The 23,421-nt window shown below is 49.9% G+C and overlaps 2 protein-coding genes across 16 annotated transcripts in view; both read left to right on the top strand.

The window, feature by feature from the left end:
• The first annotated feature begins 1,921 nt into the window (after window positions 1-1,921).
• Window positions 1,922-7,841, top strand: NR1H3 (nuclear receptor subfamily 1 group H member 3). 3 transcript variants are annotated; one of them, XM_016204009.2, is made up of 9 exons: window positions 1,922-1,994; window positions 2,484-2,672; window positions 3,104-3,370; window positions 3,630-3,835; window positions 3,941-4,120; window positions 4,302-4,401; window positions 7,030-7,143; window positions 7,359-7,453; window positions 7,616-7,841. In XM_016204009.2, the coding sequence occupies exons 1-9, from the start codon at window positions 1,952-1,954 to the stop codon at window positions 7,760-7,762; spliced, it is 1,341 nt and encodes a 446-aa protein (XP_016059495.1). In that variant the 5' UTR covers window positions 1,922-1,951; the 3' UTR covers window positions 7,763-7,841. The 3 variants fall into 3 exon arrangements, with proteins under 3 accessions (XP_016059495.1, XP_016059497.1, XP_087678489.1); XM_016204011.2 differs by lacking the exon at window positions 3,941-4,120 and having other exon boundaries at window positions 1,952-1,994; XM_087822363.1 differs by lacking the exons at window positions 1,922-1,994; window positions 3,104-3,370; window positions 3,941-4,120 and having other exon boundaries at window positions 2,576-2,672.
• Window positions 7,842-9,147: 1,306 nt separating this feature from the next.
• Window positions 9,148-23,421, top strand: part of MADD (MAP kinase activating death domain) — a 36,711-nt gene continuing 22,437 nt past the window's right edge. For 11 of the 13 annotated variants that reach the window (XM_016204001.2, XM_016204002.2, XM_087821868.1 and 8 more), the window contains exons 1-15: window positions 9,148-9,217; window positions 12,539-12,698; window positions 13,501-14,100; window positions 14,516-14,819; window positions 15,320-15,451; window positions 15,885-15,998; window positions 16,665-16,745; window positions 18,327-18,505; window positions 18,859-19,094; window positions 19,290-19,446; window positions 19,959-20,062; window positions 20,154-20,344; window positions 20,726-20,979; window positions 21,229-21,368; window positions 22,176-22,277. In XM_016204001.2, coding sequence (XP_016059487.2) covers window positions 12,637-12,698; window positions 13,501-14,100; window positions 14,516-14,819; window positions 15,320-15,451; window positions 15,885-15,998; window positions 16,665-16,745; window positions 18,327-18,505; window positions 18,859-19,094; window positions 19,290-19,446; window positions 19,959-20,062; window positions 20,154-20,344; window positions 20,726-20,979; window positions 21,229-21,368; window positions 22,176-22,277 — 2,656 coding nt within the window. In that variant the 5' untranslated portion in view covers window positions 9,148-9,217; window positions 12,539-12,636. The remainder of the gene's footprint in view (window positions 9,218-12,538; window positions 12,699-13,500; window positions 14,101-14,515; window positions 14,820-15,319; window positions 15,452-15,884; window positions 15,999-16,664; window positions 16,746-18,326; window positions 18,506-18,858; window positions 19,095-19,289; window positions 19,447-19,958; window positions 20,063-20,153; window positions 20,345-20,725; window positions 20,980-21,228; window positions 21,369-22,175; window positions 22,278-23,421) is intronic. The other 2 variants (XM_016204005.2, XM_087821870.1) reach the window with 1 other exon arrangement.

The raw sequence follows: 23,421 nt of genomic DNA on the forward strand, positions 1-23,421 counted from the left end.
GCAGAGGCAAAGCCAGGATTTGAACCCAAAATCTGAGCGCAGAGCCCAAAAGCTAAAGCAACATGTTGAAATAAAAGTGACTAGAACTGACAAGTGTAGGATAGAAGGGGATCGTGTTTTTTTCTTATTTACATATTCACTTAATGAACAGGAACACAGTACCTACTCTGTTGCCTACTCTATTGCCAGGCCCTGATCCATGGGACAGGGGAGACAAAAATCAATAAAACTTGGTGTCTACCTTCAGGGATGGATCTCGTTCCAGGCAACAGGGCACGAAGGCTGCGGCTATAGTCTCAATAGCTGCTTGGCAGGGCCTGTCATCACTTCATATGGAACTATTCCCCAGATGAGGGACTTGCATAGCTTCCCAGGTTCACCCTGGGCTGGCATTGGGTCACCTGCCATCTCTACCCTCACCCAGATCCCAGGCCTGCCATTGCTCCCCTCTTTCCTGGCCTCCTCCCCTGTCGGTAGCCCTCATGGGGAACCCCCTTTCAGAGACTCCCAGGAAGGCCCAGCACCTGCCTCTCTCTACCCTTGGAGTTCTGTCAGCCTGGCTGAGGCCTGGGGCTGGTGGGGAGAGCTTCTTGGCCCCTTCCCAGAGGCAGGGGAGGAGAGGGAGGCTGGGAAAGCAGGCTGGGGCTCTGTGTTGCAATTCCAGGCTGTGCTGGGACCTTTGCTCCACGAAATGTCTATGGAAGGGAGGGCACACCAACTCTGGAGGCTGCCGGGATTGGGGTGGGGGTGCCTGGGAGGCAGTCCTTCTGTAAGAGAAGCCTGGGTGAGCAGAGGAAGGGGAGACGTGGAACTGGGCTGGTTTGCAGGGAAATACCACTGTTGTGGTGGGGGTAGGCGGGCAGGGGTGGCGCTGGGCTGAGGGGGTGGCTGGCTGGGGAGGAGTCGGCGTGGTGGGGAAGCTGCCTGGTGGGCGGGTGGCAGGGTGAGGAGGCCAGGGCTCCAGTCAGTCGGCTCCAGCTCTGACTCCCAGTCTGCCTGGCCAGAAAGAGCAGTGTGACCTGACCCCTTTGTGGTCCCTCCCCTCAGCCTTTCCCCATATTACTTCCCTGGGGCTCTGGCCCCTATCTTGCTCAGCTCCAGCTTCTCAATCACCACCAAGGCCTCTGGACAGGGACTGCACAGTCCTCCTCTCTGAGCAAGGGGGCTCCAGAGACTGCCCCAGCCAGGAAGTCTGGTGGCCTGGCATTCGGTGGGTCTGCTCCTCAGCAATTGCCTAGGACTCTATGGGTGTCTGGTGGTGGTGGTGGTGGGGGTCCTATGGAACTTAGAAAAGGGTCTCTCTGGGGAGAAGTGAGGGATGATGATGACAGTGATGGAAGCTTGGGCAGCAACAGGATTCTATTTAGGTCCCGGAATAACTCCTGAGGGGCTGTGTGGGAGGAGGTCCTATATGTTAATTGGGGCAAGCCTTGGATGCAACAGGTTTGTGCTGGGGTCCTGGGAAGTGGCAGGAGTGAGGTTATCTAACAAGCAGCATATTTCACTGGGTGGAGTCTCCATTCTGTCCTGATCCTGCCCAAACTTGGCTGTCCCCAGTGCTGGAGTGAGGGGGAAGGGGCTTTGATAGAACCAGGGCAGATGTGCCCAAACATTTCCTGATGGCCAAGAGATGGGCCCTGGGGAGAAAAAGTGGCCTGGTGGCTGAGAGCTCAGACTATGGAGTCAGAGAGACCAGAGCTGGAGTCTTGACTCTACCACTCACTGTGTGGCCAAAGGCAATTTACTTAATCTCTTTGAAACTCAGTTTTCTCATCTGTAAAATGGGAAGAAGAAAAGGACACTATAAGGAAGGCATGTAAAGTCTTAGCACAGGCTGGTGTATATACTGAGTAAATGTTAGCTGATAAAGAAGGAACCAGTTCTGGAAGAATATAACCTGGGTTGTTCCTGCAGGACAGTCCCTTGGTAATGTCCAGGGCTCCAGGAAGAGATGTCCTTGTGGCTGGAGGCCCCTGTGCCTGACACTTCTCCTGGTAAGCTTCTTTACCCTGGCCCTCTCCCCTCAGTCAGGACCCCTTCACTACCTCCCTTCCGCCTTTCCCTGGAGAGCAGTCTAGAGCCATCCTTGCCTCCTTCTGCCCAGACTACCTTTACCCTGGTTCTGGGGCCTGACCCTTGCAGGCACCTGCTGGTCCTTCTCAATCCGGGCTTGCTGCTGGGGAGAGTTGGCATGTCCCCAGCTTATCCAGCTCTGGCTTAAAAGATTTCTGTCTGATCTCTGAAATAGATGCATGTCTGCCCCCCAAGGGGACAAAGGTTAACATCCTCATTTAAAGAACTGAGGTGCAGGAATTGCAAGCAGCTAGTCCTCCAAGCTCTCACAAACCCCAGGGCCTGAAGCCTGAGCTGGTGTTTTGCTGCCCTCTATGGGTGGGAAAAGTTTGCAGTTTCCCAATCAGGATGTTGGGGAAGTGGAGGGGGAGGACCTGAGCCCCTCCCCCCATGCCTCTTTCCTGGCTCAGATTCTGCAGTGGAGCTGTGGGAACCAGATGCACCAGATGCAAGCAGCCCGGCCCTGAGAGGCAGCAACTGCACCCTCAGGGAGGAAGCTAGCATGCCCCAATCAGCTGGGGGCACTTCGGGGCTGGGGCTGGAGGCTGCAGATCCCACAGCCTTGCTCCCCAGGATGGAGGCCCCTCCAGAGTCCACAGGTGAGGAGCTGCTGGATTTGTAGGATGTAGGGGCTCCCTGGGTCTAGAAGGGGTATCTTGGGGCTCTTTACCATATAAAATCATGTTTAAGTATACCAAGGCTTTGGTGTCAACTAGACCTGAGTGAGCTGAGTGTGAGTTTTATCTCTAAATCAGGCCTTTCTGAGCCTCAGTTTCCTTAGTCACAAAATGGAAATAACAATAGTAGCTATCTCTTACAGTTGTCTTCAGGATCAATGCATATAAAGGGCTGAGACAGTACCTGGGACGTAATAAATAGCACTTGGCATATGAGAGCTACTTTCTTATAATAAAGAGACTAGAGTGTGTGGTAACAGGGCATGAAGGTCACTGAATGCTCAAGGCAGTGGCCAGCTGGGCATCATACTTGTTTCTTGGAGGAGAACATTAAGGCGCTTCCCTATATCCAGAGCTCCGTCCACAAAAGCGGAAAAAGGGGCCAGCCCCCAAAATGCTGGGGAATGAGCTGTGCAGTGTGTGTGGGGACAAGGCCTCTGGCTTCCACTACAACGTGCTGAGCTGTGAGGGCTGCAAGGGATTCTTCCGCCGCAGTGTCATCAAAGGGGCGCGCTACATCTGCCACAGCGGGGGCCACTGCCCCATGGACACCTATATGCGTCGCAAGTGCCAGGAGTGTCGTCTTCGCAAATGCCGCCAGGCTGGCATGCGGGAGGAGTGTGAGTATCTGGGGACAGGAATGGGACTGGTGGAAAAGAGGTGACATGTGGCCGGTGCCGGGGTGTGAGGGCAGACAGGCAGCTGAGCCTACAGGGCCTTCCTATATGGTCCCTAAATAGGAATTAAAATCTCTTCCTTGCCTTTGCTCTGTGATCTCTGCTTTTGTGGAGCCTCAAACTACCCCTCTGGCCCAGCCTTGCTTCCTGTCTCCCCTTTCTTCCCTCCTCACGTCTGGCCTGTCCGTCTGTCCGTCCGTAGGTGTCCTGTCGGAGGAACAGATCCGACTGAAGAAACTGAAGCGGCAAGAGGAGGAACAGGCTCAGTCCACATCTGTGCCTCCAAGGGCATCAACTCCCCAGATCCTGCCCCAGCTCAGCCCAGAGCAACTGGGCATGATTGAGAAGCTGGTGGCTGCCCAGCAACAGTGTAACAGACGCTCCTTTTCTGACCGGCTTCGAGTGACGGTACCTGAGGGATCTGGGGAGAGGGGGCTGTGTCCAGTGTTCCAGCTGGCTTCTCGATGTCTGACTCAGAGTCGTTTGTTTTTCCCCTCCTTTCCCTCTGGGTAGCCTTGGCCCATGGCACCAGATCCCCAGAGCTGGGAGGCCCGGCAGCAGCGCTTTGCCCACTTCACTGAGCTGGCCATCGTCTCTGTCCAGGAGATCGTCGATTTTGCCAAACAGCTGCCCGGCTTCCTGCAGCTCAGCCGGGAGGACCAGATCGCCCTGCTGAAGACCTCTGCGATTGAGGTGGCTGGCAGGGCTGAGGGGCGCAGGGAGAACCAGAGCGGGATTGCTCGTGGGAAGGGCCTCCAGCCAGCCAGCGGGGAAGCCAGACCCACCACTGGGAAGCGGGGACCTTCCATTGAAGGTGCCCTACGCCAAGACCAGCCCACTGCGTCCCTGTTTGAGGTCTGCTACTTGTGTGCAGGTGATGCTTCTGGAGACATCTCGGAGGTACAACCCTGGGAGTGAAAGTATCACCTTCCTCAAGGATTTCAGTTATAACCGGGAAGACTTTGCCAAAGCAGGTGAGGACTGAGATCACAAAGTGACTGGGTTGGATGGGCAGGCTCTTTTTGTCTTGTAGTGACTCCAGAGCCACAGGCCCAAGGTTTGGGTGGCTGTAAAGGGAAGGCTTCACCTGGTTTTCCGAGAGAGGAAGTTGGAATGCTGATAGGCCTCTCTCCACTGTTCCAAATACTCTCCTGTCCTCTGTTGCTTTAGGCCACTGGTTCTCAAACTGTGTTCCAAGGAAGGGTTCCATAAAAGTGTCACTTTAGAGAAGAAGGGTTCCATAAAAGTGTCGCCTTAGAGAAGCAACAAGGAAGCACAGAGATGTCCTTCATTCTTTCTTTACGTGGAGCCAAACAAGAAGTTCCATTTAAATCTGCATTATATGTCATGCTTCTGCATAATGTTTTGCTTCAAAAAAAGATTTTACAGCTGGGGAAAAAGGCTTGAGAACAGCCATATCAAGCCTTCTAGTAGTCAGTAACGAGCAACTCTTTCTCAGACGTGCTCTTTAAGGATCACGTGGGTTAACTTCCCCCTACTCTTCTTCACTTGCTTTTTCTGAAGAGCCACGGGACGGGAGCTGGTATGTAGCGAACATGCCTAGATGGGGCAGCTTTGAGGTCAGAGTGGATGCTTCTGTCCCCATCCTGTACTTGGAGTGTTTTCTCCAAGAATTTGCTCCCATTGCTGCTCTCTATCTGACGCTTACTTGCAGGCTAAGCAGCGTTGGTTTCCTCATATTCAGCTGATGGTAATGTTTGTGTTATGGGAGCAGAGTTAGGAAAGGATGGAAGGCTGAGGCTGAGGGAGACCAAGTAGTCAAACAACTGAATGAGTGGGTCTGTAAATGTGGCTGATGCTATGACTACATTCTTCGGGTTGGGAGGTCCCGGTTTCCAGGGCAGAGCTCATAAAGTCTTCTCTGCTGTCTGGTGACTCAGGCCAGCTAATGTGCCTCTTGTTGTCCCAACACAGGCTACCCAGTGATCTTCCTAGGAAGGTCTCTCTTAACTACAGGGCACGGCAGGGCTGTGTCCGCACCTTTTGCCTTCTGTGTGCTGCCAGAATGTATGGGCAATTTAATGACTTTTTCCATCTTTAAAAGCCCAGCCCTCTCGATCCCCAGCCCCGGTCAGGCTGAGTGCGGGAGGCAACCAATCAATGTTTCTCTCTCTCTCTCTCCTCTCTCTCTCTCTCCCTTCCACTCCCTCTGAAAAGCAATGGGAAAAATATCCTCAGGTGAGGATTAAAAGAAACAACAACAACGACGAAAAAGCCCAGCCCTGCCCCCATTCTGTACCAAGCCACCCTTCCCCAGGCCGTATCGTCCCTGTCCTTTAACCGTGGCTTTCTCCTCCAGAACACCCTCCTTTCTGAACCCTTCCCAGCTCTTGTGTGTGTGTTTCCTCAGCACTTTCAGACTTGTGTTGTCTGAATCTGTGCCTATTTATAGATTCATTTATATAAGCAGTTTTGATATCATCTTGCCTTTCGTTTGTCATTTTGTCAGTGAGGTCTCCAGGAGAAGGAATTGGGGCTCTCCTGTGTCGGGTCTCCTGCGCCCTCCGTCTGACTAATGATGTGCATTCTTGGCATAGGAGGCGTTCATTCAGCGCGCAGTGGCCCTTCCAGGGTGCACAATCCAGCTCTACAACCTCCTTGTCCTCTGTACAGACGGGCTGTTTAGCACAATTCAAAGCTCAGTATCTCACCAACAAATACTTTATAAAATGGGGCTCGTCCATTAAATGTATCAACACACACTTGATAAACATCAGGGTGAAAGTACAGGAAGTGACTAATCAAGAAACCTCGAATGGAAAAGCTAGCAGATGGTTGCTAAAAGAAATCTGAGAAGGCTGAGGCGAGGGTGTGGGGTGAGGAGACTCAGTTTGTATGGGAGACATGCTTTTTAGATGTCTTGACATTTGGTAGTGGTTTGTTGAACTTCAGTCTCCTCATCAAGAAGACTGGTAATATTTTTAAATTTTTATTATTTATTTAACAAACACTTATATAGTAGTTACCATACGTGCCACACATATGGCACCCATTATGCCACTTATTATGGTAGGTGCTATTATCTCCATTTTACAAATGGGAAAACCAAGGCTCAGAGACGTTAAATAACTTACCCAAGGTCACATAGCCTAGTAAATGGTAGAGCCGGGACTCAAACCCAGGCAGTCTGGCACCAGAGTCCACACCCTCAATCACATTACTAAGTTTCCCTGGGATATGAAACATGAAATGTATCTCTAGTATTTAAATAAGTAAGGCCAATTGCCAGTGAAAAAGTCTTTATAAAGAAAAATGAGTTGCCTCTATTTCTAGTAATGGGGCCCTCAAGAATTTTAATAAGAATAACAGAATTATTATAATCATTTAATTCAACACCTCCTATGTTCCAGGCACAGTGCTAAGTGCTCTGCATGCTTTATCATTTAATCATCACAACAGTCTTATAAATTCAGGTATGATTCCCATCTCACAGATGAGGCTTAGGGAGGTCAAGAAAGTTGCCCAAGGTTACAGAGCAGAGCCCTGGAGACTTCTTACTGAGTTCCTAGTAGTTGCGGAGTTGGAGGAGAGAAGTTCCTGCTGCTCATGCCACACGCCCAGCCTCCCTTCTTCCTCCCCAGGGCTGCAAGTGGAGTTCATCAACCCCATCTTTGAGTTCTCCAGAGCCATGAATGAGCTGCAGCTCAATGACGCCGAGTTTGCTTTGCTCATTGCCATCAGCATCTTTTCTGCAGGTGCGGAGGAGGGGCAAGAGAGAAAATGAACAGGGGACTTGAACCAAGGAGGGCTGCAGGCCCCAGAGGACAGGCTTTGTAGGGGTGGAGGCCCTTGCTGTGCTACTTTGGGATGGGAGAGGTTGGGTGGGACATGTTCCTATTTTTGGTTGTGATTTGGGGTATGGAACTGACCCCGGCCAGACTTGCTCCTCAACTCTGTTGGTGAACTATAGACCGGCCCAACGTGCAGGATCAGCTCCAGGTAGAGAGGCTGCAACACACATATGTGGAGGCCCTGCATGCCTACGTCTCCATCCACCACCCCCATGTGAGTCTCCCCTGGTGCCCTTTCTCCTCAACAGGGTTCATTCCCTGACACACCTACTTTCTCTTAAGAATCCCTCTCTGATTACACCTCCCACAGCTGCCCTAACCCTGCCCCCTTCCCTGGGGGGAGACACAGTCTGTACTTGTCCCTCTCCTTCCCCAGGACCGCCTGATGTTCCCACGGATGCTAATGAAGCTGGTGAGCCTCCGGACACTGAGCAGCGTCCACTCGGAGCAAGTGTTTGCGCTGCGCCTGCAGGACAAAAAGCTTCCCCCGCTGCTCTCTGAGATCTGGGATGTGCACGAATGACTGTCCTCCCCCTAACCTTCTGTTTTGGGGGCTGCCTCCTAGGGGTGGAACAGACCGAGCAGGGCAGCATTCCTGGGGGCTGGGCCAAGGAGCCCCTCGCGTGGCATTAAAGGAGAGTCAACGGGCTGGGAGTTTTGTGGCTGCTGGGCACTGAGGTTCACTGTGCTCCACTTGAACAGGGCACTGACCCGACCAAACGGATGAGCCTGGGGCCGCTTTGCACAAGGCTCTGCAGGCCTGCCCAGCCTGCCTGCACCGCTTCCTGTTTTCCCCGCCGGCCCCTGGAGACATTCTCCACCGTCACTCTGCGGCTCGGGCCGCCGCCCGGGGAGGCCGGCCCGGTACCGTGCGCACAAGACCCAAACGAACACAGCGAGAGACACGGGTTCTGCGCCGGGCCGGGCGGCGGCAGCGGGGGCAAGCCCGCGCCCTTTAGGGTCGCCTCCAGACCCCGCGGGGGACAAGTCCCAGGTGCCAGACTCCTTTCTAGCCCCGTCGCGCCGTGAGGGTGACGGATGCTGCTGCTCCCGCCCGCGGTCATGACAGGGCGAGGGGGCGATCATGTCTTTCTGTGGGGGACGGGGTGCTGCATTTTCACAACTAGCGCCTCAGCAGTGCACCTGTGTTCCCGTGGGAGCGCGCACAATGCCTTGGTTTTTTCGTTGGCATCTTAAAAAGAGGGCCCAACAATTCCTCCTTTCGGCTCCCAGACTACGGGGCAGGAAGAAAAGTCCTCTGAGGCCAGGCGGAGGCAGCCCAGCGCGGGCTGCGCCCCTCAGGACGACCGGACTCCATTTCCCAGCGGGCCCCGCGGCTCCGCTCACGCCCCTTCCCCTGGAGCGCCCCGGCGTAGGTGATACGCACGGCTTCTGGCCTCAGGTCCCCCCCAGCCCTGAGTTGGTACGCTCCACCGCCGGCAGCCGGCTTTCCAGCCCGGGCGGCCGGGCACTTCCAAGCCGTGTGCGGGGGGAGGAAGGGGAGGTGGGGGACGGGCAGAAAGTGTCAGGAGCAGTATACCTTAAGAATTAGCTTCCCGATTAACCCACATTTCGTCGGAACGGACTCTATTACCATGTCGAATTAAAACCTCTTTGCGCAACCTAAACAAAACGTATTCCTTTGGGTCCTCCCCTTGGAGGGGAGGCTCTACGCTGGCCCTGCGCTCCCCATCGCGCTCTCACTCCCACTGGTATAGGTGTGTGCGTAGCCGCCCTTCTCCCGAAGTGGGCTCCACCCTTCGGCGCTCGCCTTGGTGCCGCCCTGTCCCCCCGCGGGGGTGAATGGTAGAGCTCCCGGCCCCCCTCAGCTTCCCCTGCCTCACGCGAGCCGAGTGGTACGCGCCCCCCTGTGCGGACGCGGAACTGGCGCGCGCTCGGAGCGGCGCCGGGGAGCGACTGACGCTCTGCTGCCGGGGGACGCGCGGCCGGGCCTGGCCGGGCCCCCGAAGCTTGGGAGGTAGGAAGGTCGCGGCCAGCGGGGCTCCGGAAGGGTCTTGGGGACGGGGCTCCTAGGGGGAAACCGGCTCCAAGAGGAAACGGGAGCTCTAGGAGAAAGGGGTCGCAGGAGGCCCTGAAGGGACGTCAGGGCGCGTGGGGTCTCGAGAGCGAGTAAGGGGTCCGCACAGAAGGGGCCGGGCTAGAAGTGGGGGCGCTCCGAGCCGCCGAGGGGGTGCGGGCTGCTGGCCTCCATTCCTGCGGGACTGGCGGGCGGCTCTGGTTCCGGGGCGGAGGCGGGGGAGAACTGTCCAGCAGGTGAGGGGGCGGGCAGAGCTGTGCCGCCGGCGGCCGACCGGGATTGGCACCTGGCGCGCGCGCGTGTGTGCGCGTGTGCTTGTGCGCCTTCTTTTTGGTTTGTGTTTGAATTTGAACCACGTTTGGTTCTTTTAAAAAAAAAATTAAAAAATAATTTTTTTAATTTGGAGTTTCAAAATTGGCTTGTTAAGAGAGTGGAGACACCGTTTAATCTTTCTTGCAACTGCTTCCCTCCGCATCCTCGTGCATCTCTAAATTCTTCCCCCCTTCTCTCCTCCCCTCCTCCCCAACACTGCCTATTGCCTGCCTTGTTGCTCCCTGTTCTCCCTGGTGCTGGACCAGTCTGTGCTGATGTGCTTGCAAGGTCACGGTCAGGGGAGGGGGAGGAGGTGACAGAGCCTCTGGTGCTCACGTCAGCAAAAATGTCATATCGCTCTCCGGTTCCTGTGGTTTTACTATGAAATTCTGCCCCAAAAGAAGGACGAATCTAAAGGGTTGGTTAATGTGGTCATTTTCTGAAAAGACATCGATAACTTAAAGAAAGGTCTGTGGGTTCCAGATCTGCGCCTGGATGGAGTGGATGGTGATGTAAGACTTCGGCAGAGAGGTATGCATTTTGAGCTTGATGCCTTTGCAATATAGGACCTAGGAACCAGGGGCTGTGAGTTAGTAAGTATGGTTGAGCAGGAGGCAGAGTCTGGGCTTGGGTGGATATGAAGACAGTGTGAGTTATAGGTGGTGGTAGAGGATTTGTGAGCAAGGGGGAGAATGGGATGAAAAGCTTTCGTTATCTCTGCAGTCTGAATAACCAAAAGCAGTGGCTGTCGATGAGATAGGAATTGTAGCTAAAAGATCTAAGGGTCCCTGTGGCTCTGGAGGGAGATGAGCACTGTAGAGCATGATAATGACTTGATTTTTAGCAAATGATTCTCAGTGGAGAGGGGCTGGGATCCCACTAAGGCTTGATGCCTAATAGATTAGTAGAAGATGCTTCAGGTGTGGTCTTTGAGATTTTGACGGGAAAGAGTTCCTGGTTTTTAATGTAAATATAGATTTCAAGGCTTAGCTTTGAGCTCTGGTCCTGTAAATTCTGTTTTATTTTAAGATACAGCAGGTCCTCAAATAATGCCTTTTTGTTCAACATCATTTAGTGATAACGTTGATGAGGTGCCTTGGAAACTTAACTCTTGTTTTTGTTAATTAGCCTATGGTAAAATTGGTTTCATTATATATTGTTTCACTTAGTTGCAGAATCTTGTGGCATTAAGTGAACACTTACTGTACTTTGGCTCTCACCCTAGGCATTGTCCACAGAATTCTTCATAGAATGAATTATGCTTTTATGCATCTCCCATTTCATTTCTCTGTTTCTCTCCCCTTCTCATTCTGGTTCGGAGGAGCTCAGTTCAGCTCTGTAACAGTGCCCCACCTTCCGCAGTATGCTCATGGCTCCATAACAGAGGAGAGAACCAGAGGACTTTCGGGGTGGCAGTGATGCCTAGAAATGAGTATATGGCATGCTTGGAAACTTGATATTGGTTGTGTGGAAAGGAGATAGTGCTAAACTCCAGAATTAGGACAAAGTGCAAACAAAAGACAGATGGAGGAGAAGATAACATAATAATTAGCAGGTGCTCTCAGTGGAAGAGGTGTCTCCAGATTCAAGGAGAGTGAATTGTTATGAGCCCTGACTGATTCTGGAGTAGCAGCTGCTAGCACTGTGAGGTCACCAAGCAGGGGAGGGGCTCTGTCTCTCCTATAAATAGTACTGCTGGAGCCAGAGTCACTATGGAGATTAAACTGAATCCTATTACCTGCTGGTCCTATATTGGGAGCAAGGGAAGGGAAGGAACAGTATTTTGAGGGTGTGAGAGGTATTGCAGATAGGTCTCTTTTATTATTAAGAAGGAAAAAAGATAGAACTTCTACTCGTTATCTGTATCAGACAGGGCCTTAAGCATACAGGAAGTGTGTATGCCTGTGTGTGGGGAGTGCATGAGCAGCCAAAAGAGGACTGGGGTGTGAGCGTGTGTGTAGTGTAATGGGATCCTCTGTGTGTGTTGTGAAAAAGGTCCTAGTGTGGCCATGTGCAGAGCACAGAGGTGGAATTCTGGAAGCACTGAGAATAATCTTGAGGTAGAGTGAAACATTTATTACAGAAATGTATGGAGACCCAGCAGGAAATGAATTATAATTAAGACCCTGTAAGCTTTTCCTAACCTTTCAACTATGGATTAGAAATTCCTTTGAGCATCTGTACTTGTTTTTGCAGAAATCCTGTTATTTTTGCATCTAATTCCTAGTCTTTGTAAGATATAGAAGGACAAGGCCTCATCTGTGTGTATTGTATTACTGGTTCCAATCCTGGGACCAAAATAGAGGAGAAAGACTATGATTCAGCACCAAGGGCAGAGCTAGTAGCAGTAGCCACTGGGTTCCTTTTTTGCTTGAAGAGGGAAGAAAAATGGTTCAGATAAAGCAGTTGGAACGTAGATATTCTTCATTTGAGATTGCACAGGGTAGAGTAGCCAGCTTTTGTTATTGCCTGAGAGCGATTAACTATACAGTCTATATGCTAGTTTCACATCAAGCTGAATGCAGAATATTGGGACAGAATAAATTGGTTTCCATGTAGAGCTAGGAGCACAGATGAGTGCTGATTAGAGAGTCTGGTTTGACCCTGATCTCCCCTGGAGCAGAAAATGACTTAATTTTTGTTATCATAATGACTGAGTCCAGATTAGACTAACTGGGTCTGTTTTTCAGAAACAGAGCACCAGGGGCAAGGCTGAGAATGAACTGGTTTGTAGGGATGGGGAGATGAGCCATTATTAATCCTTCTTCTCATTTGACTCTGTGAGCTCGTAAGCCTAGACCAAACTCTAGGCTGGGAAAAGTGTCAGGTTCTTCTATCTTTAGTACTAAATGGAAGACCTTCTGACCTGTGCCCGGGGCTGGGATGAAGCTGGCAGGGCTGGGTCCCTTCAGCACAGCAATGAATCTTATCAGTACTTTTTCCTATTAGACTTGGATTTTCAGATAATAACAGAATTCCTCCTGGGAACGCTGACTCCTTGCTTGGTGCCTTGAAGTTTCTCTGCGATGAACTAATGCATTGGAACCATGGTGCAAAAGAAGAAGTTCTGTCCTCGGTTACTTGATTATCTAGTGATCGTAGGCGCCAGGTAACCAAGAAGAGACTGATTTTTGTCTTGTCATCCGGGATAGCCACAAAATTATTACCCTCTTCATTTCCATGTTGATTTGCATATCGCACTCTTCCCCTATTATTTTACTCTGATGGGAGCATTGATGCCATTTGTGAAAACAACACAGTCAGGTGGATTGAGTGTAGTGGCCTGGAGGAACAGAGTTGGAACAAAACTTTTCTCTTAACTAGCATCTTTTTTTCTTTTTAAAATATGTTTTCATTGATTTTAGAGCGAGAGGAAGGGAGGGGGAGAGAGAGAGAAACATCAATGTGAGAGAGAAACATCGATTGGTTGCCTCCCATACACACAACCCGCAACCTGGGCATGTACCCTGACTGGGAATTGAGCCAGTGACCTTTCGGTGCATGGGAGGATGCTTAACTAACTGAGCCACACTGGCCAGGGCTTAACTAGCATCCTCGTGTTCTTGATCAAATGTACTCTGTGTACCCCAGTTTCCTTGTCATAAAAAGGAAAAGTACACTATGCTCCTTCTCTACCTACATATGCTCCTTCATTAGCTAATGCACCTTGAAAAGGCGTGAATGGTCATTTTATTGTCGAAATTTTTCTCTCAGTTTAGCATAGGTGTCTTCATGACAGAGCAGGCCTCATGTAGCCTACCGGCTAAACACGGCAAGCAGCACCCATGTTTTCCAAGGTCCTGCAGTTAGTTACTTGATCCAAAATAGTAAAGTTTATTTGTTGACCGTGGTAAAATCTGATTGAGCATCCTATCCCTTCAGGTTGCTGAATTGGCCTTTATATTCTTCAGGCACCCAAGCAGTGACAGTGTGGCCCAGACTCCTGAACTGCTTCGGCGGTACCCATTAGAGGATCACGTTGAGTTTCCCCTGCCTCCAGATGTAGTGTTCTTCTGCCAGCCAGAAGGCTGTCTGAGTGTGCGGCAGCGACGCATGAGCCTGCGGGATGACACCTCTTTTGTCTTCACCCTCACCGACAAGGACACCGGAGTCACACGTTATGGCATCTGTGTTAACTTCTACCGCTCCTTCCAGAAGCGAATGCCTAAGGAAAAGGGGGAAGCTGGGGCAGGGTCCCGTGGGAAGGAAGGACCCCGGGCCACCTCTGCCTCAGAAGAGGTTGGCACTGAGAGCTCAGAGAGTGGCTCGTCCCTGCAGCCTCCCAGCACCGACTCCACCCCCGATGTGAACCAGTCTCCACGTGGTGGAAAACGCCGGGCCAAGGCAGGAAGCCGCTCCCGCAACAGTACTCTGACATCCCTCTGTGTGATCAGCCACTACCCCTTCTTCTCCACCTTCAGAGAATGTCTTTATACCCTCAAACGTCTGGTGGACTGCTGCAGTGAGCGACTGCTGGGCAAGAAGCTGGGTATCCCGCGAGGCATACAAAGGTACAGTTTGCTGCCGGTGCTCAGAAGAGGGGGGAGCAGTTAAGAGGTGAGGTATAATTGGTCTGTGAGGGGCACAGGAAATATTCTTTAAAGCCTGAAGTTCTTTGACCTATCTAAACGTATTGTGTTAGTCCTTACTAAGCAAAAGACTGCTGCTGAGTTAGACCTCCTACCATAATTGTGTCTGGATCGATGGAGAGGAATTTGATGTTTCATGGTGGGCAGGACAATGAGTCCCGCCATGCGTACATTTTTATATTTGTTCTCACTCTTGTCCCTACCCTGTGGTCCTAGCTGAGCTCAGAGGTTGGGCTTTTCCCATTGTCATCATTATCCCCTCCATGGTTACACTGGGTTGCAGTGAGGCATCAGCTCCTGGTGCTGATGTGTCTGTTTCCTGCTCTGTCTCCCTCAGGGACACCATGTGGCGTATCTTCACTGGATCATTGCTGGTAGAGGAGAAGTCAAGTGCCCTTCTGCACGACCTTCGAGAGATTGAGGCCTGGATTTATCGATTGCTGCGTTCCCCAGTCCCCGTCTCTGGGCAGAAGCGAGTAGACATTGAGGTCCTGCCCCAGGAGCTCCAGCAAGCTCTAACCTTTGCCCTTCCAGACCCCTCTCGATTCACCCTGGTGGATTTCCCACTGCACCTTCCCTTGGAACTTCTGGGCGTGGATGCCTGCCTTCAGGTGCTAACCTGCATCCTGTTAGAGCACAAGGTGAGAGGGCCAGCTTTCTTGACCTTTCCAGAGCTGCGAAATATGGTAAAGGCTAAACCATGTGCTCTTTGAGGACAGGGACTACACCTTTTTCATCTTTTTATCTTCAGGAGGTAATAGGATGCCAGGTATACAGCAGGTACTCGGTGGGTGTGGGTTGAATTAAGGTACTGGTATCATGTGGGATGTAGTCAGAGGGCTTGCCACTCAGTTAAATTACCTTTAACTATACTGACCTAATTCTCTGGAAATATCAGTAGTTCTATTCCAATATTGGTCCCAAGGATTGGGGTGCAAGAACTAGGAACATAGGGAGTGATTTGAGGGAAGACTACCACAGTGCTTGGATCAGGAGGTGGCAGGGAGGGTGGGGTACAGAGCAGTGATAAATGTGGAAACGAAGCTCCTAGAGCATAGGAAACAGATTCAGTTGGAGTGTTGGAAGCTGTTTTCTTGTCAACCTTATTTATGCTGTCGAGTGGTCCTATGACTTGTGGCAGGTGGTGCTACAGTCCCGAGACTACAATGCACTCTCCATGTCTGTGATGGCATTTGTGGCAATGATCTATCCCCTGGAGTATATGTTTCCTGTTATCCCACTGCTGCCCACCTGCATGGCATCGGCAGAGCAGGTGAGCTTCAGGGTGTCTTCTGTGTTTGTCATCTCTGTGTCCCAACTCTGCCCATCTCTGGAGTAGAAGGCTCAATGCACGAAGAAGTTGTAAAACAGTACTGATTCACAGTCCCTTATCACAGCTTGCTTGTCTGCAAAATCTGACCTGACTTGAATTGATCTGGTGGTAAAACCTGTGCTGTTTATGGTTTTTATTTATCATAGTTAATGTTAATGATTAGAGGCTACTGGCTACACCACTGCAGGTATTACATAATATATAGAATACACACTGGTAGCTTTCTAAAATCTGAAAAATCCTAACTTTTGAAACACATTTACCTTCAAGGGTTTTGGAAAAGGGATTGTTTTCTTATCTAGGAAAACCCTGACTGGATAAGTGATCGACACAGGCTTGGTTTTGTTTCTTACCCTCTTTTTCCTTTCCTCAGCTGCTCTTGGCTCCAACCCCGTACATCATTGGGGTCCCTGCCAGCTTCTTCCTCTACAAACTGGACTTCAAAATGCCTGATGACGTATGGCTGGTGGATCTGGACAGTAGTAGGGTGAGGCTCTTGGCTAAGGCATTGTAGGGTCTACAACAGGGTGGTGTCCTGTTTTTCTAGATTATTCCCCGGAAGATCCTGAGGTGGTGAGTGATTTCTATTGTGTGACTCACTGAAACAATTTTTTTTTTTTAATCCTGCTTTTTTGGGTTAATAGACACTTTTTAGGACTCAAAGAATTACAAAATTTAGAATTAAGTGCTCCCCTGCATCTCAGAGCAGGAGGGCAGCTGTGGTTACATATGGTGTGGGTCAGCTAATGGTTTTCTTGGGGTATAGTTTCTAGTAAGAAGCTGTCTTTCAGTATAGACTTTTAAAAATGTATATTAACATCCTGTAGTGTGAATATAAAGTTCGGTAGGAAGCCCTTCTGCGTGTTCACTGTAAAAACTTTAGAAAATACAAATAAGTATAAAGAAGTAAATAAAAACCATAGTCCTGCTATCTAAAGATAGTCACCAATAACATTTAGATATGTTTCTTTTCAGGTGTGTGTGTATATCATATACATGTGTATGTGTATGTCTCATGTATGTTGGTGTATATTCACATATATATGATAATATTGTATATACAACTTCCTGTTCTTTTCACTTACCCTTATGTAAGAGAACCTCCTAAGCAATTAATTCTAGGGCCATGCCTTTTATCTTTTCTCTGGTGCAGGTGATCGCCCCCACTAATGCAGAAGTGTTACCTGTCCTGCCAGAACCAGAATCACTAGAGTTGAAAAAACATTTAAAGCAGGTAGGTCACGAATGAAAAAAAGGAAGGGGAGCAGTGGCTGCTGCAGGACCGCTATAGGCAGACAGCTGTCTTAGGAGCCATCTTCCTTTCAGACGTCAAGCAGAGTAGATATTCTTCACCTTGGGCAGGCTTAAGAGGAGGTTTATCCCATTTCTGGTGGGCAGGGTGAACCTCAAAAAGGGCTCCTCAGCTTCTTTTTAATTTGTTGTATTCCTTCCCACCCTCGGATGCTTATAATGCCGTATAAAACAGCCCTTCCCTTTCAGTATCTTGTCACTTCTATTCTTTTTTCTTTTTTAACGCTCACCCAAGGATATGTTTTTTCATTGATTTTAGAAAGAGAGAGACAGAGAGAGAAGCATTGATCAGTTGTCTCCTCTACACACCTCGACCAGGTATCGAACCTGCAACCTAGGTGTGTGCCCTGATCGGGAATCGATCCCACTGCCTTCTGATGTACAGGAAGACGCTCCAACCAACCGAGCCACCCAGCCAGGGCACATCTGCGATTCTTTATGGCTTTGGATTGTCTCTCAGACTTATAAGGAGGAAGTTAGGACAAAATGGCTTCTTTAATGTTTTCCTCTTAAATTGATCCCTATGTCCCTATAGAATCCTTTCTTCAATAATTCCTTTCTTTGAGTAATCCCTTAAACGCATTTTTCATTGATTGACTTTCTTCTTCTGCATGCTGAACACAGTATCTGAAGGTAAAACCTGACAAGGCCCATTCCTCTGCCTGCTGTGTGTGTTATGTAGGATCAGTAGATAGCTGTCTTTTTAGGAATCCCTGCTAAAGAGTCCCTGAAGGGTCTTTAGGACTCTCTTTCTAGTCGTTGTCTGTGTTGCTTAGCAGTACCTCTAGATGATACCTGCTTGGATTTAAATGGGTAGCCTGGTGAGGGTTGCAAGTTCAGAAAGTTCTTTAGCTATATTCCTTTGCTGTGTTTTTATTCTCGATGATTGCTGTAGTACGCGTAATGAGATGGAGAGGTTGATGTGTGGAACTGGACTTTAAATGTCTGTAGGAGCGAAGATCCTTGAACTCATAGATCCTGTATTCCTACCTCTGCTACTCAAAATGTGGCCCATGGACCAGCAGCACTAGCCTCACCTGGGCTTGGTAGAAGTGCAGAATCACCCCAGACCTATTGAATCAGAATCTGCATTTTAACAATATCACCTAGTGAAATCTATGCTCATTAATAATTTAGAAGCTCTCTGATCTAGACCAGTGGTTTCAAACTGCCTTATGGAGTCTCTAAGGGGTTGGTTTAGGTTGCGAGCACCAGACACGTGAGGCCCTGGGTTCCTGTGTCCTTCAGTTGTTTATATTCCCACTTAGATTTCCATTGAAAAACAAGATTTCATAGCTAAAATAAATTTGAAAGTTATTGCCCTGAATTTGATCAAGTTGCCTTGAGCCAGGTTGGCTTACGCTGGAGATTTGTATAATTCACATTATTTTCTAAAGGTAAACTATTTGGGTTCTTATTTCAAAGATGAAGGCTGTTTCCTAGGAGATGAGATTGGCCAGCTGCCCAGGATTCTGCCTTCAATGAGGAATTTCTTGTTCCACAGGCCCTCGCCAGCATGAGCCTCAACACCCAGCCAATCCTCAATCTGGAAAAATTCCACGAGGGCCAGGAGATCCCCCTTCTCTTTGGACGGCCTTCTAATGACCTGCAGTCCACACCTTCCACTGAATTCAATCCACTCATCTATGGCAACGATGTGGATTCTGTAGATGTCGCAACCAGGTACCAAACAGATTAGATGATCATGAGCTCTTATACTGGTGTCTGGTTACACAGTGACCTTGGGGCAGACTACTCCCTTGAGCCAGAGTTTCTTTGTATATAAAATATGTGTCACATTGGGTAATATTTGTCACCTTAGTAAAAGCAAAGAGGAGAAATGGTTCATCATACTGTCAGGCATTTTAGGCCTTGAATGAAGAAGAGGATTGATGATTCTTTAAGATATCTCTCCCCTTGATGTTGGAAGCCTGTTAACTGATGGCTTTGGGAAGTGGTCTGAGACTTTGGATCATAGGAATCGTCACCCTGCAGGGTGTGGGACTCGGATTATCTCGCCTCCCCTTCTTCCCCAGAGTGGCCATGGTCCGTTTCTTCAACTCCCCCAACGTGCTGCAGGGCTTTCAGATGCACACACGTACCCTGCGTCTCTTCCCTCGGCCTGTGGTAGCTTTTCAAGCTGGCTCCTTCCTAGCCTCACGTCCCCGGCAGACTCCTTTTGCTGAGAAATTGGCCAGGACTCAGGCTGTGGAGTACTTTGGGGAATGGATCCTTAACCCTACCAACTATGCCTTTCAGCGAATTCACAACAGTGAGTCAGTCGACCGTCTGGGCTGCCCCACCTGCGGCCTTGGTCCTCCGATGGCTCTTCCCTTTGCTGTCTCCCTTTCTGATCTTTGGCCTGCCCCTTCCATTCCTATTTTGCTTTAGATTTGTTCCTACCTTTTATGTTTTTCCTGCCTTTTTCCCCTTGTTGCTAAGTCTATTCTTTTTCCTCTTTGTGTAGACATGTTTGATCCGGCCCTAATTGGTGACAAGCCGAAGTGGTACGCTCATCAGCTGCAGCCCATCCACTACCGCGTCTACGATAGCAATTCCCAGCTGGCTGAGGCGCTGAGTGTGCCACCGGAGCGTGACTCCGACTCTGACCCTACTGATGACAGGTGAGCAGTCCCTTATGGCGGCAGGACAGTTGTTAAGGTCAAGAGGCTCTCACTGGCCCTTATGTAGCACCATGGCAAAATCTCGTAGAGGCTAGACAGCAGCATTTGAAGCCTTGGGTTATATTTTGGTTGATTTTTAAAAATATATATTTTTATTGATTTGAGAGAGAGAGGAAGAGAGAGGGAGAGAGACATAGAACCAATGAGAGAGAAACATCAACATAGATTAGCTGCCTCCTGCCCGCCCCCTGCTGGTGATCAGACCCACAGCCAGGGCAGGTGCCCTGACCGGGAATTGACCCGGTGACTTACTGGTGCGTGGGTCAATGTTCAACCACTGAGCAACACTGGCAGGGCTTGATTGTTTTGTGTTAGAGTCCTTATTTTATATTGTTCCCTGGCCTTGAGTTAAGGGTGCTCCTCTTTGTATTTTTCCTTATGCCAATGGTTGACTCTTTTCCCTGTGCCTTCTTTCTGTTTTGTTCGTTATTTGTATGCCTTTCCCTCTTCAGTGGCAGTGATAGTATGGATTATGATGACTCCAGCTCTTCTTACTCCTCCCTGGGTGACTTTGTTAGCGAAATGATGAAGTGTGACATTAATGGTGATACTCCTAGTAAGTATAGTTGGGGCACTTGGGCAGCTCTGGGCAGGGTTTGGGTTCTTGGATGGTGTGGTCTGTACCTGCCACCCTTGGGTTTTGGCAGATGTGGATCCTCTGACACACGCGGCACTGGGGGATGCCAGTGAGGTGAAGATTGATGAGCTGCAGAGCCAGAAGGATGCAGAGGAACCTGGCCCTGACAGCGAGAACTCTCAGGAACACGCCCCACAGCGCTCTAGCTCTAGCACCACGGCCAGCAGTAGCCCCAGCACCATCATCCACGGAGCCAGTTCTGTACGTGAGGACTTGGGGTGGATAAGCGAGGACTGCTGGGATGTGGGCCTCACCTATCTTAGGACCTGGAGTGGAGCTATTAATTTAATTTGCTCCTTTCTTCACTATCTTCCTGTTTTCCTCTCTGTAGGTCCTGTAGCTTAGAGCCTGTAAGATATGGTTTTGACCCCAGAAGGAGGTCACTGGGCTTTGTTCAGGGATTAGCTCAGATACCCCTTGCATAGTTTGTGGGGACAGAGAACAGGGGTGTCACAGAGATCTTTTCTCACACATTTCTTAGGATGGGAATCTGACAGGCCTGGCTTGGCCCTGCCAAACTGAGACTATGGGGAAGCATCACTGGGCACCAGGTGACTACTTTTCATTTGATCTGGCCTGTAGGAACCTGCTAACTCAACAGAGATGGATGATAAAGCAGCAGTAGGTGCCTCTAAGCCCCTCCCTCCTGTGCCTCCCAGCCTCGGCAAATCGAATGTGGACAGGCGTCAGACAGAAACTGGAGAGGGGTCAGTGCGCCGGCGAACCTATGACAACCCATACTTCGAGCCCCAATATGGGTTTCCCCCTGAGGATGATGATGATGACCAGGGGGAAAGTTACACTCCCCGAATCAGCCAGCAGGGCAGTGGCAATCGGTGAGAGCCTGGGGGTTCCTCACAGATGGGTCACTGAAGGACCTCACTGCATTTGACCCTGGGCGAGGGTTAATCAGCCTGAGAAGTCTGAGTGCTCTCCGGGTTCTGCCATCCCCAGAGGGTGGTGCTCCGATCCAGCCATTTAGGAATCATGGGAAGGGAATGGTGACTGCAAGTGTAGCATCAGGCCCACACGCCCAAGATTAGGTACCCCTGCCTGGAGCTCATAGGTGCCACTGTGCATTCAAGGGCTCAAAAGCTGCTGCGGCCCAACAGCTTGAAACTGGCAAGCGACTCAGACGCAGAGTCAGACTCCCGAGCGAGCTCTCCCACCTCCACCATCTCCAACAACAGCACCGAGAGCTTCGGGGGCATCATGTCTTTTGCCAGTAAGTGCTCTCAGCTCTCTCATGCCTCTGCCCCATTTTCTCCCCAGTGGGGCCTGGCCATGGCTGATGTTGCGTAGAACTTCAGATGCAGGTCTGGGTTGGCATTAGCAAGTCCCAATTCAGGTTGTTTGGTGATACTCTGTAAGGTATTTTTAGGAGAGGTCAGTAAAGAACAGGGACAGATTAATCATTATACGTGGAGGTTTCAATCTATTTCAGGTAAGATAGCAGACCAACTGAAAAATAATCATGTTAAAACTCATACACTTGTATATATATTTTGTGGAAATATTCTGGTCAGATTTAACTTGGGTGTATATCTAATATCTTCTTTGGTGAAGGACTTTTTCATGAACATGCTTTGAAATCTATGAGGTTGCCTTTCCTGCGTAGAAAATATTTCCAGAAGTGAGTGGTGGTGTCAGGGAAAGAGTGAAGTCACACTCGGAACCAGAGAAGGCCAACATAGGGGATACTTGTGATTGTGAGTTTTTTGAGAAGCCAGGAAGGGGCAGCACCAACTTCAGACCAGAAGCGCATTAACTGTTGGCTTTTGTGCCAAATTAGCAGCTGATGAGAGACTTGGATATTGTCATGGGAGGAGTCAGAGCAAGTTATTATTGGGTTTTGAGCAATCTCGGCAGCGATGCCTTTGTTTGCTCTAAGTTAGCCTTGGTCCTTTCTAAGATGGAGCAATCACTGGGATGCTGGGAAAGGAGGAAGGTGGAGATGATGTTAGTCCGTGGAGCATGACGCTTTGAGTCTGTATCCCCCTAACTCGTTGCTCTCACACCCTCCCCTTGCCAGGCAGCCTGTATCGGAACCACAGTACAAGCTTCAGTCTTTCAAACCTCACGCTGCCCACCAAAGGTGCCCGGGAGAAGACCACGCCCTTCCCCAGTCTGAAAGGTAACTGCAGCCCTCGTTTCACTAAACCAGGATCCTCTGAGAACTGCTTCAGGCCTATGAGTGCTTGTCAGGAGCCCTGTGTATGGTGAATCATTTGGTCCAGTTGTTGCCCCTCATGTTGCTTCTCATGGCTTTCACCGCACATCGTGGGCCCTTGCTGGTTTTCAGGTGGAGACTGTCTTCGTAGCTAAAAAGAAGCCATGTGTTATCATTTAGGATAATGGCAGCTGTGGGATGACTGCTGCTTCCAGGGGAAACATTCGTCAGAGGTACATAGGGATCAGCCAGTGCCAGCAGTTACTTGCTAGGGTGCTACTGTGTGAGCTCAAGACAAACTCCATCCCAGAGAGACTGCCCACCAGGGATTGTTGTGGAGAGCCTGGCACTGTGGATTTATTTTATTTTTATGTTTTGAGCCTGGCAGTGTTTTTAGAGTCAAAAAGCCTCTCACTTGGGCTTCATGTCAACTTAGGGCCTATGAGTGGGCCAGGTGATACTGGCTGGCTTCTAGGGGCAGCTGAGACATCATTTGGTTTTCATTAGTGATCTCTGACAAGTCAGAGGGCTCTTCTTAATTTACTCTGACTTTTACTTGTTTCCTCTGGACATTGTGCTGATGTTTAATCACAGTAGAAAGCACAGTGAGAAGCAGCTCTGTGTATTTTTTAACTGACCTCCCTTCCCAGTGACTGAAATGTCAGCAATATAAGGAATGCTTTTTGGGTAGGGAATGGGAACATAGGATAGATGGGCAAAAGGACATCAGAGCTAGTGGTGCAGGGAACTAATGAGTGAATTTAGCCAAGCTCTGTAGGTGAGGGATGGAAAGGTGTTGGCAGCACAGGCTTTCATTTGATTCAGTTGAAGAAGAGAGCGATGGAGACGCTTTCATTGCATGCCGGTGCTTCACTTCATTTGCTGCACCTGTCACTCCCATCCTCACTCTTTCACCCCACTTCCCATGACAGCATCTGCAAGGTGGGTCTCTGCCCTCTGCAGACCTGCAGGCCCTCTGGACCCCTGTGCTAGATGTTTCATGAAAACCAGTGGTCCCTCTTCCATGCATGTGCCTGTTTAGTACCCGAAGGCTCCTTGTGTCATTTACCCTGCCCTGGCTTTGAGAGGTCATAGTCTTAGGAATGGT

This window comes from Miniopterus natalensis, chromosome 11 (assembly GCF_054644295.1).
Source record: "Miniopterus natalensis isolate mMinNat1 chromosome 11, mMinNat1.hap1, whole genome shotgun sequence".
Taxonomy (NCBI): Eukaryota; Metazoa; Chordata; class Mammalia; order Chiroptera; family Miniopteridae; genus Miniopterus; species Miniopterus natalensis.

Bases quoted from the DNA above. Each gene is read 5' to 3' on its own strand.
- NR1H3 (XM_016204009.2), top strand. From the start codon at position 1,952: ATGTCCTTGTGGCTGGAGGCCCCTGTGCCTGACACTTCTCCTG. The intron at 3,371-3,629 runs GTGAGTATCTGG...GTCCGTCCGTAG, and splicing joins GGCTGGCATGCGGGAGGAGT to GTGTCCTGTCGGAGGAACAG. The intron at 3,836-3,940 runs GTACCTGAGGGA...CCCTCTGGGTAG, and splicing joins CTGACCGGCTTCGAGTGACG to CCTTGGCCCATGGCACCAGA.